At 53.0% G+C, this 17,955-nt stretch overlaps 5 protein-coding genes across 5 annotated transcripts; 3 read left to right on the top strand and 2 right to left on the bottom strand.

The window, feature by feature from the left end:
- Positions 1 to 214: 214 nt before the first annotated feature.
- PV07_02185 (uncharacterized protein) lies at positions 215 to 2,484 on the top strand. The gene is made up of 3 exons (XM_016388777.1): positions 215 to 372; positions 450 to 1,910; positions 1,974 to 2,484. The coding sequence occupies exons 2-3, from the start codon at positions 866 to 868 to the stop codon at positions 2,300 to 2,302; spliced, it is 1,374 nt and encodes a 457-aa protein (XP_016255705.1). The 5' UTR covers positions 215 to 372; positions 450 to 865; the 3' UTR covers positions 2,303 to 2,484.
- A 98-nt stretch (positions 2,485 to 2,582) lies between these two features.
- Positions 2,583 to 4,704, bottom strand: PV07_02184 (uncharacterized protein). The gene is made up of 2 exons (XM_016388776.1): positions 4,266 to 4,704; positions 2,583 to 4,215 (listed from the first exon to the last, which is right to left on the bottom strand). Exons 1-2 carry the CDS (start codon positions 4,297 to 4,299, stop codon positions 2,819 to 2,821), a joined length of 1,431 nt encoding a protein of 476 aa, XP_016255704.1. The 5' UTR covers positions 4,300 to 4,704; the 3' UTR covers positions 2,583 to 2,818.
- Positions 4,705 to 4,713: 9 nt separating this feature from the next.
- Positions 4,714 to 5,570, bottom strand: PV07_02183 (uncharacterized protein; the record flags this gene model as incomplete). Its single annotated transcript, XM_016388775.1, has 4 exons — positions 4,714 to 5,111; positions 5,172 to 5,298; positions 5,410 to 5,444; positions 5,498 to 5,570. 4 exons carry the CDS (start codon positions 5,568 to 5,570, stop codon positions 4,714 to 4,716), a joined length of 633 nt encoding a protein of 210 aa, XP_016255703.1.
- A 6,024-nt stretch (positions 5,571 to 11,594) lies between these two features.
- On the top strand, positions 11,595 to 13,843 carry PV07_02182 (uncharacterized protein; the record flags this gene model as incomplete). Its single annotated transcript, XM_016388774.1, has 5 exons — positions 11,595 to 11,825; positions 12,958 to 13,273; positions 13,414 to 13,469; positions 13,524 to 13,602; positions 13,656 to 13,843. 5 exons carry the CDS (start codon positions 11,595 to 11,597, stop codon positions 13,841 to 13,843), a joined length of 870 nt encoding a protein of 289 aa, XP_016255702.1.
- A 995-nt stretch (positions 13,844 to 14,838) lies between these two features.
- PV07_02181 (uncharacterized protein) lies at positions 14,839 to 17,323 on the top strand (the record flags this gene model as incomplete). Its single annotated transcript, XM_016388773.1, has 5 exons — positions 14,839 to 14,938; positions 15,002 to 15,869; positions 15,926 to 16,215; positions 16,295 to 16,667; positions 16,721 to 17,323. 5 exons carry the CDS (start codon positions 14,839 to 14,841, stop codon positions 17,133 to 17,135), a joined length of 2,046 nt encoding a protein of 681 aa, XP_016255701.1. The 3' UTR covers positions 17,136 to 17,323.
- Positions 17,324 to 17,955: the final 632 nt, after the last annotated feature.

Below are 17,955 nucleotides of genomic sequence, written 5' to 3'. Positions count from 1 at the left end.
ATTGGACCCGTTAGGCATCCCTGGGCTTTTGGGCTGATGCTTGGTTCGTCATTCGGGCGGCCATGATTCGCATGTCGATTGACCGTTTCCAATCACACCATGCATTACCGTGTGTCAAGCCAAAGGAGATGAGTTTGATGTGCTCTGGCGCTGCGAGCGAAGGGGATAGCGTGGATTTGTTGCATGCAAGCAAGAAAGAGTTAAAGAAATGAGGGGGATGTCCAGGGCAGGACGCAGGGACAGAGAGACGGTGAGCCAAGAACCCACACAAGATGCACAGAGGCAGAGGGGAGAAAAGGCAGCGAGGAAGCACCGAGTATCACCTCCGCTGGAGGAGTACTCCGCCCGGGAATATGTAGCGAGAGGCACTAGGTATCTGCTCTGTCCCCCCATTCCGCGCCTTTGTCCCTTGGTACCTATCTACGGAGTACTGACCTGTGAGTGCCTAGGTACTGACTCTAGGCAGGCAGGTCCAGATTGGGGGGTGCCTCCCACCTGAACGCCACCTAAGCCTGGTCGACTACTTGCAGGGGGGCAACTCGGACCCCGCAATCCTGCGCCCTGTCGGTCCACGGCATTACTGCCGAGGTCCCTTTATCAAGAGATGCCGAAGACGAAACGAGGCTATAGCAGCCATCTCACCAGGAGTACGGAGTATCTTTTTTCGATCACAAAACATTGAATCTATATCTTACTCGATTACCTCTCTCTCTTCCTTCCCCCTGGTTGTCCCTGCACCACTCACCAGAGTCATCCAGCCTTCCAAGCGTCAACCCGTCGTCTGCGCCCCCAGCTTTTCCCCAGACCCTTCTGCTCCAGATCGCCGTTGCCACCTCCACCGTCTCCTCACACACGACCAGACACAATGCCTCGCAAGCCAGCTCCCGCCTACGTGCTAGGCGTTGGCATGACCAAATTCATCAAGCCACGCGGCAAAGTCGACTACCATGAGCTTGGGTTCGAGGCGGGCATCAAAGCCATGCTGGATGCCCAGATCAACTACGACGATGTCGACCAGGGCGTCGCATGCTACTGCTACGGCGATTCCACCTGCGGTCAGCGCGTCTTCTATCAATTCGGCATGACCCAGATCCCCATATACAATGTGAACAACAACTGCTCGACGGGCTCGACGGGTCTGAACATGGCCAGACAAGCCATCGCCTACGGTGCAGCCGACTGCGTCCTCGTCGTCGGTTTCGAGAAAATGTCCCCCGGCAGCTTACAAGCATACTTCAACGACCGCGAGAACCCTACCTCCACCACCAACGCTATGATGAAAGCCACTCGTGGAGTTACAAATGCTCCGGGCGCTGCTCAGCTCTTTGGCAACGCCGGTCGCGAGTATATGGAAAAGTACGGTGCGAAGGCAGAAGACTTTGCCGAGATCGCCCGTGTCAACCACGAGCATAGCAAGAGGAACCCATACTCCCAGTTCAAGGATGAATACACACTAGAACAGATCATGAAGTCTCCCATGATCCACCCTCCCTTGACAAAACTCCAATGCTGCCCAACCTCGGATGGCGGCGCCGCCGTGGTTGTCGTCTCCCAAGACTTCCTCGACAAGCGACCTCACCTTAAGTCACAAGCCGTCTTGATCGCCGGCCAGCAACTCGCCACCGACTCTCCAGACCTCTTCAACCGCTCCAGCATCGACCTTGTCGGGTATCAAATGTCCGTTTTCGCCGGCAAACGCGCCCTGGATGAGGCCGGTATTACTCCCAACGACGTCCAGATTGTGGAGGTCCACGATTGCTTCAGCGCCAATGAGATGTGCGTGATTGATGCTCTGGGACTGTGTCCCAAGGGCAAGGCCCATGAGCTTGTCAGGAACGGCGACATCACCTATGGCGGCAAATATGTCATCAACCCTTCGGGAGGTCTCATTTCCAAGGGCCACCCTCTAGGTACTTATACCCCCCCTTCCACTTCGACATCAATCCTCCCAAAATGCTAACCACGTCGAACAGGAGCCACCGGTCTCGCCCAATGCGCCGAGCTGACATGGCACCTCCGAGGCTGGGCCAACAACCGCCTGGTCAAGGACACCAAATACTGCCTGCAACACAACCTGGGCCTGGGCGGCGCCGTCGTGGTGACCGTCTACAAGCGCGCCGACGGCAAGGCCGCCACGCCCGTCTCGGACGAGCAAGTCGGCAGGATCAACGGTCTGGGATACAACCCGGCCACCGAGGCCAAGGGCTTCACGACCGAGCAGGTCCGCCGGACGGTCAGCCAGAAGCAGTTCTCCGACTGGGCCGTCCAGGACGTGCAGAGCAAAGTCCAGTCCCGGTTTTAGAGCTCCTCTGTACACACAAAAAGGGCATCGACTGCCCGCCCGCCACGCCTGCCCTTTAATCTGAGTTTATATAGGCCTGCCCTGTGTATAGAACGTTAAAGCAATGCATTCATGCCCCCCATTACAAGAGCTCCGTACTCCGTAATATTTGATCCATCCTGGCCCGAACTAGGTTGACGATAACAGTTCAAGGCTGGACATGATGGATGGCCTGGCTGGACTGTCAACAATGTCACTCTGCGAACGGCACGTCAAAGGGTGGGGGTTTGCAACATTCAAACGGACGTGTCATGCAATTATTGTCTCGACAGCTCGCATGCAGGGGGGGTATCATGTTCTATCTGCACCGCATCACAGCCCTGGACTCCACGCATAATCATATTCCCGTATCAATATCAACCCATGAAGCAATCCGTCATTTTGACTGTTCATCCTCGCTCGATCTCTCGCGTCGTCCTCTTGGCCCCCCTCCCAAACCCAAAATGCGAATCGTGCACCGTAACTCATCCGACCCTCTCAATTCTCGTCCAACGACGATGGCGTCTTGTCGTTCTCCTTCTCCAGGGCTCCGACTCCGGCTCCGGCCCCGGCCCCGGCCTCTTCCTCCACCGCGGAGGCAGACGTATACACGGTTTCGCCTGCGCCATCGCGTGGCCCGTCAACCAGTGGACTCGTCGGCGCGGTGACCATCCCGGGGACATTCCCGTTCTCATTCTCTGATTCCCCCACCTTTTCCATGCCGCGGTCCCTCTCTTTTTCCTTTTCCTTGTCGCGCTCCTTCTCGCGGTGGCCGCCTATGCTCCCGCTCAGACTGTCGTTGCGCCCATGGCCCGCACTCGCGCCCAGGAGATTGCTCCTCACGCTCGCGGTGTCGCCGCCGTATTTGCTCCCGATGTAACTATTCCGCTCGCTGGCCAAGGCCGGGGCCGTCACTCCGCTGGCCGAGATCAGGCTGGACCGTTCGGCGTTCAAGTTTGAGCGTGTGTTATGCGCCGCATCCCCGCGAAGAGACGCCGTGTCTGCCGCAGCGCTAGGGTGAATGACCGTGCCGGACAGCACTGACAACGGCAGAGACTCGCGGCTTCCTCCGAACATGGACGCCGGGGCGAGTGCTTTGATCGACGCATTGGTGTCGACCGAATTGCGTCGTCGGCGTTTGGAGGAAGATGCCAGGGTGAGGATGGAGGCGTCGTCGGTGAGCACGTTGTTGGCTATTGCAGAGTGGTAGGTTGTCGGGTGCGAGTGGGGAGCAAGATGCGCTGGGACTGCGGTCGCTGGTTGCCCGCCATAGTAGACGGGGTTGCTTGCCGCAGTCGAAGTATGGGTGAGCATGGGGGTCCCGCCGGGGTTGTTGTAGTTGTTGTTGTTGGTGGTGTGTGATGGGGCGGCAATCGATTGGACGGTGGTCAGGGTTGTTGCCATGGATCTGATCGACGGCGCAGGGGAGGAAAACGTGCTGTCTCTCCCGCCATCGGTCTTTGTAGCTACTGTCGCACTTGTTCCGACTCCTGAAGGCGCTGCATCTGACAGAGCCGTTTCTGCTTGTGTGGCCAAGGTGGGCGCTCGCGATTTATTGCCGCCCGTCTGGCTGTCGTGGGAGATGGAAACCGAGTGTTTGCTGTGAGACTGGGATAGAGAACTGTGTCGAGATCGTTGGGAGGAGGTCATGTGCGTGGAGAACGACAGATGGCCATTTGTGGTATTGCTGTGACTGTGAGGCTCGCTGATGCGCGAGGAGAGAAGATAGGGATTGTTCTTCGCAATGTTGCCTTTCTTGGACTTGATGGTCATAGGGAGGGTTGCATAGCGCCGTGAGCTTGCGCCAGTCTCGGCGTTCGAGTCGGTATGAAGAGTCTTGAGATTCGCGAGGCGGCGCATCCAGGTGGTGAACGGTCGTCGGCGGCCATGTCGGTCTGGTTGGGTCAGGTTAGAACTGTGGGAGGCGCGGTAAGCCAACACTTACCGTGAGGCCTAGGAGGCGCCTCAGTAGACGCCATAGAAGAACAAGCACGAGTATATGGCGGTAGAGAGGAGCGGACAGTCGCTTGAAAATGCTCGCAGGGTCGCTGAAGTGCGCAGAAAGTGAGGGTAGTGGGAGGTGAGGGTGTATGAGGTCAGGCAGCCAGGTGGAAAGTGGGCGCGCCCCCGTATGCGTGTCGTACAAAGAGAGATCTACCCGAACACTCCGATAAAGACAGTCTCAACATGCATGCATAAGGGGAGTAATATAATACACAGCTGATGCGAAAAGGGGATCCAGATCAACATGGGTTAGGTCCATTGAGTTTTGGTGTTTGGTGGAAATGAAATGATCCGGGGATGCCAAAAGCTTCTCGCTCCAAGTCGTCGGCTGTTTCATGCTCAGCCTCATTCTCCACGTGGCAAGCTGCCCCCCCCCCCCCAGCCATTCTCTACATAAAGTCGTCTTCAAAGAAGTTCGGATCTCTGTCTTGGTTGCTCACCATATTCTCCTCCTTCATCATGTCATCGTACGCATGGTCCTTCTGCCACCTCAACTCTTCCCGGTGCTGTCTCTCCTCTCGATCTTTCGCCTTTTGCTGTTCCCGCGCTATCCTCTCGACCTTGCGTTTCTCCCTTTGGTCTGCCTCCCTCTCCGCCCTCAGGTCTGGGAACCGCTCTTCGCGAGTCTTGTTTAGTCTGTTGACGATCGGGTTTTGCCTTACTGGTACATGGATCTTCTTCACCATCTTTGGGTCGTGGAAGGAGACTTGACCTGTAGCCATGGAGGCGTCCTTTCGCAGATTCGACCAAGGCGTGTAGATGACGGTAATATTGTCTTTCTTATTGCCTAGAGGAGATAGTCAACCGATCGCCGATATCGGTGTGCGGCTGTGACATCCTTGCCTACCTTCAATCGAATTTGCTTTGGTTAGTTGCGCACAGTCTTCAAGCAATGCTTGCGGAATCGACGTCCACGATTCACCAGGTTTTAATCTCAGGTAGACATGGGCACTCGAGAGGTTGTCAACGTGAAACTATCCAGCATCAGCGAGCCGTGTGCGAGTCCGACTGGAAGCGATAGTGGTACCCTAGTTAGAGTAAGTCTTGGTCTATTACTGCCATGCAGGTGGGAAGCCTCACCAAACATCCTCATCCCAGCCGAACTTGATTAGATCTTCATCTGTTTTCGCGGTCAGACATCTCAGATGCTTGGTTATTTGACGCAATGCACACTCTCAACCTTGTCTTTCCCAACGTAAATAAACGCCGGGGGATCGACTGCCGACGACTTGAAATAGTACACCATCTTGTGTTCTTTGATAGGAGCACAGTTGGGTCGAAGTCGGCGGCAGATCTGGAACTCGAAGCGCAAGTTTCGCCCAGAAGAAGACCGCTCCGAGCTCACGGTCGAGAGTTCGCCAAGATAAAGTGTCACTCAGGTCACTGACTCTGTCTTGAAGTCGAGATCGAGTCGCGCGGTAATCTCGAGATTTCCGAGAAACGAGATGCGCATTCTGACTGTCCGGATCGCCGTAGCTCCATATGTCCGGCGCAGTATTCATCGCTTTGGGGAATTTTCACCTTCGCATTCCACCCTGTGTACGCCTTCAAGTCAGAATTGTGTAAATATTCCCCTTGAATTAATTCAGAGTTGCATCTTTGCGAAAAGGATGGTGTCAAATCCAGACAGCCGCCAAGCGCCGGATGTGGTCCTGTGAAACCACGAAACAGACCGATTTGGCGTCGAAATGATCACCCTTCTCATAGACTGGGTACGCACAATAGGCAGTGATTCCCCTGATCAATGTCCCCTCATGTCTGCAGAGTAGATGGCACACTGTGTAGCAGACCTCCAGATTTCATGTCTTTCTCAATCTATAAGATATTGGCAATGGCAACAATGATGATGTGAGTTCCTAGGTGGCCTTCGTTGGCTGCTATATCTATCGACTCAGCTACGATCTGAAGAGAGAAAATACAAAACGGCTGGAATCATGTTGGACGCAATACATCAAGTGGTCTATACGGAATAAACATGTTGCTAGGCGATCTGTAAGGCAAAGTTTTGACGGAAACCGCAAAACGATTCAGTGAGACCAGGTTCATCCAGCATGGTGGATGGGAAATAAGTGTAAGATATCCTTTTTCCAACGGCAGACTATGGTTACAGATATCAACTTGCTTGTGTATGAGCAATTTGAAGGTGCATTGCACGTACTGGCGCCCCCTCAGGACAATGAAATCCAAGATTGGGGATGACATTGTCGGTGCGGTCGAGAATATTTGCTAAGTTCAACCCTTTCGCGAGCTACGCTGACTACCAATATTAGAGCGCATCGAGATCAATGGTCGCCAGCCTCTCAGGACGGCTTGCGCCAACCACCGTTCAAGCATCGATTCGTCATAAAAAGGGGTACGGCTTGTGGCAGAGGAGCGAGAACCTCACTAACGAGCACGTCCGTTTCCCTACGGGAAAGCGGCGAAGTTGGGTTGCTTAGCGAAAAGTCGGTACACCAAGGGAATGACAAGCAGCCGAATTCGACAGTCAAAACATGTGATACTGGGAGTCTAATAGTCTGGCCTGGACAGTATGAAAGAGGATTATATGATCGTACCTTCGATCCACCAGTCGCAGTTGACATTGTGCTGGGAGAGGTATAGGACAAGCACCCTGTCTTATTGGAGAAGCATGGGAGTTGAAGCCTTCGTAGATTAGATCTCTCGTCAGAGATATCTGATGAGGCTAGGGAACTATTCTAATAATCTTTAAGCTTGTCTTCGGACAGTTGCCGACATTTCAATCCCAGGTCGTGCAAGATCTCGCATTTAGTCCGAGACGTTCAAATGTTGCGATAGGTACATCCCCCACTAGTATCTGCTATGGCGAGTCCATAGTACGAGGTATCACCCGTAAATACCAAGTGGAAATCCTGTGGGATAACTAGAGCGGTTCAGACGTTTGGCTCCGTGCGTTTGGCTCCGTGGAAGTCCTGCTGGAGGAAAAAAAAAGGAAGGTATATCAGCCTTGCCTCTCTCGCTGTGCGGCTCACAAATGCCAGTGCTTTTCACTCTTGTGCATATCGATTGGGATGCATATTCATAATCAAGGAGTCAGCAGTCAACGTCGATCTTGGCCCTCGATCAAAGCATTCATAGGGGAACCAGGCGTGGAACCGGCTAAGCGGCAAGCAAGCTTCAGCTCCCCACCACTGCGAGTTGTAGGTAGGCTCTTGGAGCTGAGGTTGTGGATTATCGTCCCGCAACACGCAGAGCTATCTGATGGCATTTTTCAGACAGACCAGCAAGTTATGCGGGAAACTGGAAACGGCCATATGTAACTCCAGACTAGCTAGGAGCAAAAATGCATTTGCAAGGTTAGATCATGGGACAGGTCGCATCCCCTCGACCGTCATTTGGCCCTAATCACAAACCTTCTTTTCAAGCGTCTCTGAGCACAGACATGGATCATCTTAGATGGTCACAGGAAAGCCGGGCTTCGTTCAGCTGCCTAGTGGTCTCGGCGAAAAAAGGCACTCGTGTTGAGCCCGTAAAGGTTCAGCCCAATGCGTTGACAGTAACAGCAATCCACAGAGCCTATGCAGCCATGGTTCGAGTTTCCAACAAACAGAATGAATAGAGCAGCAGCAGGTATCTGGAGAGGGGGAGACCTGTTAGGGAGATGTAGGTCCAACTTCAAGGTTATGTGATTCGACAATTTCCACCAGAGAAGTACACCAATATTTGATCCACTTTCAGAGTCTTTCAGAGTCTTTTCAGATGGGACTCGCACCTTGCTTGCTTTCATGCGGGATCCGACATATTCCACACACAACACGACAGCCAGGTCAGACCCAGCATCAAAACTATGCTCCACTGTTAAGCTTTGACACCGGCTATAACGGGCAGCCTGTGAAGGAGGAGAGCGACTAAAGTGTCAAGGGCAAAAAGCGACGATCGGAGCTGGTGAAGGTGGAGTGACGTCCCAAGGTTGTCGAACCCAGGTGCAGGAGAGAAGAATGCGTGACAGCTCGACGTCGAGGGAATGTCGGCCGGCGAATTGAGGACTGAATTCTGGACGACTAGTTGGTCTGTAGCTCAAATTAGAAGAAACTCAAGTTGAATAGCATGAGAAAAAGAAGGGCCCCCGCATCTACAGGCGCACCTTGAGCCGCATAAGTCCAATGAGGCAGGAGGTTGCTGTCCAATGGTTCGTGGGTGATGGAAGCAGAAAAAGGGACGTGGCATTGTACGAGCACTCGTAGTTGCAGATGCGTCAGCCTCTCCCTCCTAGGCCCCCTTGATAGCCTGGCGAGCTAACTTAGTTCTTGGGAAGACGGCAACGATGAATACTTCTTACCTACTCGGTACATTGACCAGTTATGGCAACAACCAACCAACCCTCGCCTGCCTGCCTGTCTGCCTGTGCCAGCTAGCAAGTGACTTCGGCTTTGGCCCATGGACTAAAGGCTCTTACCAAGGCCTCTTTACGAGATCGATAGTCACCGAACCTCGAGCCAAATAAGTAGTTGGTCCGTGTCTGAGCAGCTCTGGAGGAACCGACAGACACCCGGCTTTCCCCTAGGCAGACACCATGTCGAGGGCGCCCCACGGTGAGCTCACTTTTCCCAGTGCCCACCTGCTACAGATGGCGAATGGGAGAGGTCCATGCCTCTGATCTTCGTCGGTTGGCGTGCCGGAGCGCACGTTCTTGCAGTTCGTCACCGACCTCCCAGCTCGTATAAATAGAGCGCCATCGTGGCTGTGTTCGTAGCTTCCGTGGATAGCTACAGAAGTCCCGACATCCGCGTTAGCCCGTCTGCACAAACTCCTGTTTCCTTTGCGCCCCGAGTCGTGTCCGTCCTCCACGCCTCGCAGAAAGAAGTGCGCCGAGGAATTGTCCACAGGGTTTCTAGGTCGAGGTGTCGACTATCCCAGTACCCACCAGTGCTCACCCTCCAATCGGCTAACCGCACCAGAAAATCTTCTCGTTGCCCACTACATCATCCATGGACTCGAGCAGGAAGATTCGTTGGTGATTCTCCCTCGCCATGGATTATGATTGGCTTCGCAATGTAAACCTTCGATTGGGCTGTAAAAGCTTAGTGGGTGGGCATTCTTGCGGAATCCATTGACTGAGTCGTTTGTCATATGACAAAATTCCGGGGGTCTATATAGTGGCAATACCGTTGATCTCGAGGGGATCCGGTTTTCCAATTCCGCCATGAGTATCCGAAATGGCATCGAAGTTGGCGTGTATCCGCCAGAGCAGGATGTCTTTACTGGACTGGCCTGGCCTGGGCCGGCAGTAGATAGCCAGATGCTACTTGTGAAGTGTGGCATCATAGGAGAGCAGTCGAGAGCTTTTCCGAGACGTGATCGCTCAGCTGTGCCACTTGGACCCTAAGGAGACAAATACCTTGTCGCAATCGCGTATCCAGACCGCGCCCATCAGAACAGAGATGCATCCCAGTCGGTGTCCGGCTGATGTCTTCGCATGCCATTCAACTTCCACAATTCGGTAGCCGGGCGAGCCGCCCAGTCATGTTCTGTGCCACATGCATAAATCTTTTGAGACGCATCCTAGGGATGGGGATCGGCGGCGTAGCATCCTCGCGTCTGCCAGCAGAGGTCACAGGTGCTCAGCGTAGCGTGTGGGGTGACAAGCCTTACCTCGCCGCTATTCGTCCTCACGTTCGAACCGTTGACCATTGTCATGCAGTACCCGGGCTCGCACAGGCATCCCCAATGTGAAGCTCATTGTGTCTAATCTTTCGTCGAAATGCACCCTGGTCGGCCCGCTCCAGCCATGGTGCCCATACCGTATCATGCCAATCAGGAGCTTCTTCTGATCTGGACATCGTGTCTTCCTGTGTCAGTTGGCATTTGACAAATCTCGATGATGGTGGAGAGAAGAGCAGCTTTCGTGCTACATCGGAACATTTTCGAATCACTTCATGATCCCGTGGCTGACAGTATTGTCGACCAAGGGAAACAGATTGTCGAGGCATGATCGATCTTCGGTATGTACCCCCCAAATAAGCTGCGCGCATTAGCTTTGTGTGATACGTTTGTGGTGTTTGTAATATCACCGACTCGGTCTATTGACCGTTTTGCAACGTGCCCGCGGCCCTCGACCCTATGATATCCCTCGAACTGCGTGAGTCACGCCCGATGGCATGGAGCTTCCGAGTGGCCATGCCAGATGTGCGAAAGGGTTTTGTGTGTTTCGGCCCAAACAGGGCGTAGAGCCAGTGGGAGCAGCGATCTAGCATCCCCGGCACACGTGTACACCGTTCCCATTCCGATCCTCACACCCCGTATCCCAAAGTTTGTGACAAGGTAAGTTTTGATGGCTCACAGGCGCCAAAGCTGAGCGCCTTGATAGAGTTCTAATGGTGGTCGGAATTCACCCGGTGCCACAATCCAGTCGACTTGTACAGTCCAGCACCTGTTGACGCTGCTGCGTGTCTTGAGGTTTGCAGCATGATCCGAGAGTCGATACTAGCTTTCTGGCTCTTCGCTACCAAAATGTCGCAAAGCCGTTGGCTCTGTCAAACATGCCGCCCACGGGGCTCAAGACTCTTGCATTTCTTGGGCCAACGAGTCTCCTCTCCTCCGTCACGCCGCGCTGCTCCATCGCTGCCCCGGTGTTTCTGCTCGCAGCTCGCGAAGTTTAAATCCGAAAACTCAATCCCAACGCAAATCCACCTGGAGAGTGACGGGGGCTTGACCGCCTATCGCGGCGAGGAAGTGAACTTTGCTGACAAGATAAAGGCCATCTCAGGTCGCGTGGGATCTGTCATCTCGAAAGCATTTCATTCTTTGTAAATAAGCCGCCGCTACGTGCCCCAATGCGTGCTCTGGCCGTGTCTGGCGGACTCTGCTGAAGATCGCTCGGGGCAACACCAAGCCATGCTGTTCCTCCCCTCCCTGGGGATCGAGTGGTAGTTCTTCACGTTGCATGAACACATTCGACTCGCCTCCCCCCCTCAGCTATGCTTCTCTAGCCTATTAGACAGCACCTATGAGACAGGTTCTGTCACATTGCACTTGTGGGGCGCTCCCTTGATGTCTGTCAACCAAAGGAGTATATTCCACTCTGTGCGACCATCCATCTTCAGTCCTTGCTTGCGCCCAACCCTCCAAGGGCTGCACTTCTGTGAGGCTCTGACTCAGCTTAAAAGCCGTCGACCTTGGACCTGTGCTCGAAACCTGGAGATGCTTCCTGAGCCGATGCCACCCTTATCCTCAAGACGTTAACGGAGACCACAAGTACAGGTTTATATATCCCAAAATTCATGGTTCACATGACTGCGTACCATCATCAACGATGTCCCGGACACCTACCATGACCGTTCGTCAGGCGCTACAGATCGCTCAGAACAGCGAAACAGACGAGTTGGATCCACAAATCCTCCAGATACTAGAAACCTTTCTCCGCCAGCTCTGGGGTCGTATCCAATCTCTTCCAGAAACGTACATCATGGACGAACTCGAATTTGCTGTGTTCAACCACTCTCGAGCACGTTCCGAATTCCAGAACGAGACTGCAAGGAAGGCGGTGAAGAGATACTGGGACAGCCGAACCGAGAACGACGGCACTTCAAACTCAGCAAATCGGCACTAGGTCAAGAGGTGGAAGCCGGTCGAGTCGATATTGCCTCGGGGCTGGTGGGCTGAATCTCATTGCCTCTTTATCTGACAACATACACTTCGATTGGGGTGCCTCGTGGACAGGCGAGACTTTGCGATGAGTATGAAGTGAACTTGGCTCAAAACAGGTTTCGACACACCGTGGAGTGGGACTCTTCTCACATTCGAGATGGAAAATTGAGCCGTGGCTCGACTGTTATGGAGGGGGCCCGTGGTCTACCGCGGTGTCAAGGGCCTTGGTCGTTTGTATGATTGGACATCTTTACTCAGAAAGACGGTCCACAAGTTCTCGAGAACTCGTAGGAAAGGAGGATTAACAATACTTGAATAGCTACAGGCGATCAGCCTCAACACTCATTTGTCACTCTCCCCGAACTCAGCAATTGCTCATACTTAAACTCGTTCTGTCACTGTAGCACGCTCGCCTTTCGAAGCATTTTAGCTTTGTTTTACCAGCTGAAATAAATGAATAAACCATGTGTACTAAACCCATATCGCGACGGTCAATTCCCGCGAGATAACTTTGAGGGCGGGAGGTGACTGCAGAGCAGACTTGCAAAACGGGACATGCCGTCAAGCGCACACAATTTTCTTACTCAGTTTTTGACCCAGATTATTGTATCTGCGAACTATGGCTATGATGAGCCTTGAGATAGGAGGACTTCAGTATGCTGGCAGGCAGCAGGAAGGGTAGGGAGACGATGTCGAGCCACATTCCAGTGCTAACATCGAATACTTCCAAGGGACCGTGCGGCCAAAACAACACCTCATTTACCTCGTCGAGCGAGACCTTACTCCTCCTCTACGCCCAAAACTAAGTGAAGATGCATACAATGCTGTCGACGATATTTTTGTCCTTTCTGGTTGTGGCACCAGCTATACATGCGGGAGACGGCGCAAGGAGACACGACGGTCTGCCAGCGCATGGATTGGGAAGGCTATTACACGCTCCTGCGAAACGCGATCATGCTCAAGGGACTGCTGTGAAGGTTAGAAAGCCTCTGCACATGTTAGAGTTAACTTTTACTGACAGTTAGTAGTTACTATCGCGACAATCTTCCCCTCCACTGACGACCGACCCGGACTGCACCCTGTATGACGGATATTTCTACGTCACTGCGCGAAACTACACCTGGCAATTACAGTGCTCCAACACCTATGATGGAGTTATCCTTGCTCAAACTACGGACACCACCGACTTGGGCTCCTGTATCGAAGAGTGTGTCAATTACAATCGCCAGAATGGCGCGGGGGCCTGCTTAGCGGTCACTTTCAATGGTGCATATGCTACGGCGGATACTGTCTGCACCCAGTTCAGCGAAGTAACTTCGGTTGGAATTGCGTCTGAAGAAGGAGGTAAGCATACTGGGCTTTCTGCAGGTCGCAGTCGGTACATAGGCACAACGTTTCGGGAGGCAGAATTGCGAGGTTGCTTGTATCACTTCGCCAAGGTGATGGAGGTGCCTTGAACTCACGCTGACTGAAAAACAATATAGGTGTCGAGAACTCAGCTCTGTTGATCCTTGGCCCCGATGGAGAGATTTTTGCAACAGTAAGTTCTCACGAAAGCGAACGCTCTTCGTATCCAAGGCTGACTTTAAGCCAGCCAGAGCCAGAGCCATCGTTCTCTGGAGAGCCAACCCAACCGCCAACCGTGGATCCGGTGCCTACCTCGACCACAGCCAGTTCAGGTGTAATCACAACGACAAGCACACTATTATTGACTTCAAATTCTCAGACCGTGAGCACATCATATGTTATTTTCACCACCACGACTACATCTACAGGTACAGTCTTCGTCACGTCATGCGCTGCGGGAAGTGCCCCATGCCAACAGAGCACGACCCCTTCATCCTCGACAATGGGCCCGGGTACATCTGCGAGCAGCCCTCCAACTACAAGCGTAACTTCTATCAGCATCAGTGATGGCGGCTCTAGGCCGGCCACATCGGTGACACCAGGGACCACGAGCAGTACATCAGGAGCCTTTACATTTGACGCGGGTCAGACAACATTGACGACTGTTGTGCCCTTCACTCAATACAGACTCCAGATCATCGAAGTCTGCGCGGCGACACCGACACCGTGCTCACAGTCGACCAGTACGGCCACTAGTGTAAGCCTTCTGACACAGATCTCTTGCTCTCCTGGTCCTTGCATCGGTGTGGCTCCAGCTACAGGGTTTCTGGTCGATGCTCTTGCGACCGGGACTTGCATTGTTCCTTGATGTGGTTACTCGGGTGCTTGGGGGGTAACTATGGAGTTCTTGGTGGTCGACGTTCTTCTGGCAGCAGAGTCTCTCTTTCTTGTACCATTGAGCATCTAGCTGAGTTTCCGAACAATGAAGTATTGGTGGATGCCGGTATGCAAGTGGATTGTCGGGAGAGAGTTTCGGGGAAATGTTTAGTCATGGAGCAGCTTGGTACGCGAGACGGATCCGGCGAGGCGGAACAGACAATGATTGTGCCGAGGATCTACCGAGGAGGCTCAGAGGCATTCACGCAGCTGCATTCTCATCTTCACTTCTTTCACTTCTCTCACTCCTTATAACAACGCTGTCCCAGAACATCATGCTGGACTCCCTGGTCCCAAATCCACCTGTAATGATGTTGTATACCCACTCACAATCTCTACGCACCAAGGAACATTCATTACCGTCAACAGATGTCACGTTCGGCGTACCAAAAATATCACTCGCTATGTCCAGCGCAAGCGGGCCCCATTCATTGTCTTGTATACCTTTGTTCCGTGACACACCAATGGATTACGGGTAGGTGAAGGGTGGGAGCTCCATTGTCTGCCGCACCCTCAATATTTTGTAACTCTGCTACTTGACTTTGATCACGATTCAACCTTCTTGCTCCTTCATCTTACCTTCCTAGACTGTTGGACATCTTGTAGCCATCTCCCTGTCCGCGACGATGGCTTTCTCATTTCTATTCTCGTTGACTCTAACAATCCTCACCGCTTTCCTGAGGCTGGTGAGCGCAGATTCATCCTCAGCCTGCAATCCTCTGAATGGTCAGTAACGGTAGCCCAATTGATCTTCCGCTCCAACCCGCTCGCTAACTACAATCTGTGTAGGGCCATGCCCTGCGATTGCCGGCTTGACAACTGGCGAGTACTTCATGGACTTCACTCAACAAACCACGACTCCTCCAGACTGGATCCTAGCCGACTATGCTACCGTTGGCTACGGTTCTCCCAACGGTGCTAATTTTACCTTTGCAAAGCGATACGACGCCCCGTATATTTGGACCCGCTTCTATGTTCTCTTCGGGCGCATCGAGGTGGTCGTCCAGGCCGCCCCTGGTGCCGGTATCATCACAAGTTCAGTCATGATGTCAGACGATTTAGACGAGATAGACTGGGAGTGGTCGGGAAACAACTTTGCCGGATCCAGCGGTGCCGTGCAGACAAATTACTTTGGCAAAGGCCAGGTTGGAAATTCTGACCGCGGCTCTCAACCTGTGGTGGACGATCCTGAACACAAATTCCACACATACGCTTTAGATTGGCAACCGGACAAATTGGTTTGGTCTATTGATGGCGTCGCTGTGAGGACATTGAAGAACAACGGCGCAACAACGGGGTCTTACCAATACCCGCAGACACCATCCCGGCTGCACCTTGGCCTCTGGTGCTCGGGAGATCCGAGCACCCCTTATGGTACGGTGTACTGGGGCGGAGGATACACGAATTTCAGCGCCGCTCCGTTCTCAGCGTACGTCAAGTCCGTCAAGATCACGACCAACAGCCCCTGTTCAAGTTGGCAATACCCCAGTCCATTTGACGGCACTTACCAGTCTGTACAATGCACCAACCAAACAATCGCACTTCCTTGTACTTATACAGTAGTTGCTGGTGATGATGGCTCCAAGATCGCAAAAAACTTAACAGTCAATTTTGATACCCTCCAGGCAGCAAACCCGGGAGTCAACTGGGATCAATTGTTGGTTGGTCAGGTGCTCGTTGTACCTGGCGGAAGCTGTCCAACATCGACCACAGCATCGATGTCGTCAACCGCGAGTTTTACTTCCGCGATTTCTTCCACCACGGTATCTTCTTCAGCCGCATCTGTTACTTCCAGTCTCAGCACTTCGACGAGTGCCTCGTCGGTCTACACGTCCCCATCAAGCTCATCTGCAACATCATCGTCCATGACGACCTCAGTATTCCCGAGTTCGTCTTCTTCGAACACGGCAGCTTCATCATCTGCGCCACTAAGCTCTTCTTCAGCAAGTGGATTAGCAAGCTCATCAAGTTCGTCACGGTCCACCTCAGATGCAACCTCGGTTGTAACGGCGACGTCCACTTCAGCCTTGACTACGATTACTTCGACTACTAGCGCAAGTTTGTCTTCTATCGTTTCGACAGCGACCGACGGAGGAAGCAGTACCACAACATCACCAGCACCTTCTCAAGCAACAAACTCCTACACAGTGGTTGCAGGCGACTATGGTTGGGCTATTGCGAACTCACTGGGCTGCTCTTTGGATGATTTGAATGCTGCGAACCCAGGGGTCGACTGGGATAATTTGCAGGTCGGGCAAACCCTGAATGTACCTGCTCAGGCTACTGGCTCCTCAACATCGACATATCCCTCTGGCTCCAGTTCTGCTGTTGCGTCTGATTCAATGAACGGAAGCCAGTCACCATCTTCAACGTCGACAGCTGCTTCTGACTCCTCTTCAGCCGCTACTTCAGGTTCAAGCACTACATCTGACCCTAACTGTGGCTCTGATCAGTCGTGTGGGGGACAGCTTGGTAACCAGGCAGGCAATTCTCAATCGACTTCGACAGGCTCGACTTTGCCAACAACAGGTTCTGGTTCCTTGAGTCAATCTTGCACAGCTTCTATTACGACGGCCACAGCGGTGATGACCCCGACCGGGTTGTTGAGCACCTCAGTCTCGGATTCATTTACGTTGCCATCATCCACGGATTCCACCACCGTCAGTGCTGCGGTCACCCCTTCCAGTACTGCGTCAAGCGCGAGTACATCCACTTCGGCCTCCGGAACAGTGGCTTACACAAGCGACACAACGTCCAGTGGGGAAGACGCCACGGACTCGCTCAGTCCAGATGCCTCAGTATCAGTCTCTACCGGCCCAATGACATCAACGATGAGCCAATTCACATCCTCTCAGGCGAGTTCGAGCTCGATGGCCGTGAATCCAATCACGACGCCTCCGCTATCACCGTCATCATTATCTAAGATGGTTTGCAACCAAGATAACTGCCTCCGTAATATAATCGATCCTCGTTATTCGTCCGTCATGCGTGGCTTCTGTTCAGCCTACACTACCACAGCATCCAATACCGCACCTCTGCCATCGTTCTTGGGAGGCTGCTCAGCGGATGTTAAGAGAGTGAGCAGTGCTTGTTCTTGTATGATCACCAGCTTCGGAACGGGCACAGCAACTTCAGGGACGCCGGCGATGACCGGACCACCGTTGCGTGCAGGAAGCCCTTCGTGGAAGCAGACCCCTTCTTGGAAATTAAAGCGGTCGCCTTTGAGATGGAATCGACCAGCCGTGTAAGTATGGAGGCGGAATCAGTCGGTTTTCTTTCTTCCAGGAGTCAATTCAGGTTACTGAGAGGAGTTGGGGCCTCAGGTGCTAGGTGATAAAATCGACTACGTTCAGGAAAATGGAACTTTGCGCGCTGAAATACCTGTCATACACTCAATTTCCCTTCAACAATGTGCATTAACCTCTTTTCACTTTGTCCCATCCTTATCCCGCGCCGCAACCGATATTTCCAGGCCTAGTCGAGAGTTCCGAGCTTAATGAAGGAAGCACAGTCAAAGCAGGGCTTGCGACTGATCAGGATTCTTTCCTGCTTGAGCATGACGCCCAAACCCTTAAGAGCGAGCCGCCTGAGCAGATCTTCAGCTTGAATCGAATGTTAAAATCTTCTGAATGCTTCGGTCAATGACTCTGTTGGGTCGTAGGTTGGAGCCAACTCGGATCCGGTTGTCCATAGCGAGATATGTCTTGTTTAAATTGTTTCTCACGTAGTGTATATTACCCAGC

Source organism: Cladophialophora immunda, assembly GCF_000835495.1.
Source record: "Cladophialophora immunda strain CBS 83496 unplaced genomic scaffold supercont1.1, whole genome shotgun sequence".
Lineage (NCBI taxonomy): Eukaryota > Fungi > Ascomycota > Eurotiomycetes > Chaetothyriales > Herpotrichiellaceae > Cladophialophora > Cladophialophora immunda.
The sequence above is the reverse complement of the archived record's forward strand: the minus strand, read 5'-3'. Positions and strand labels throughout refer to the sequence as shown.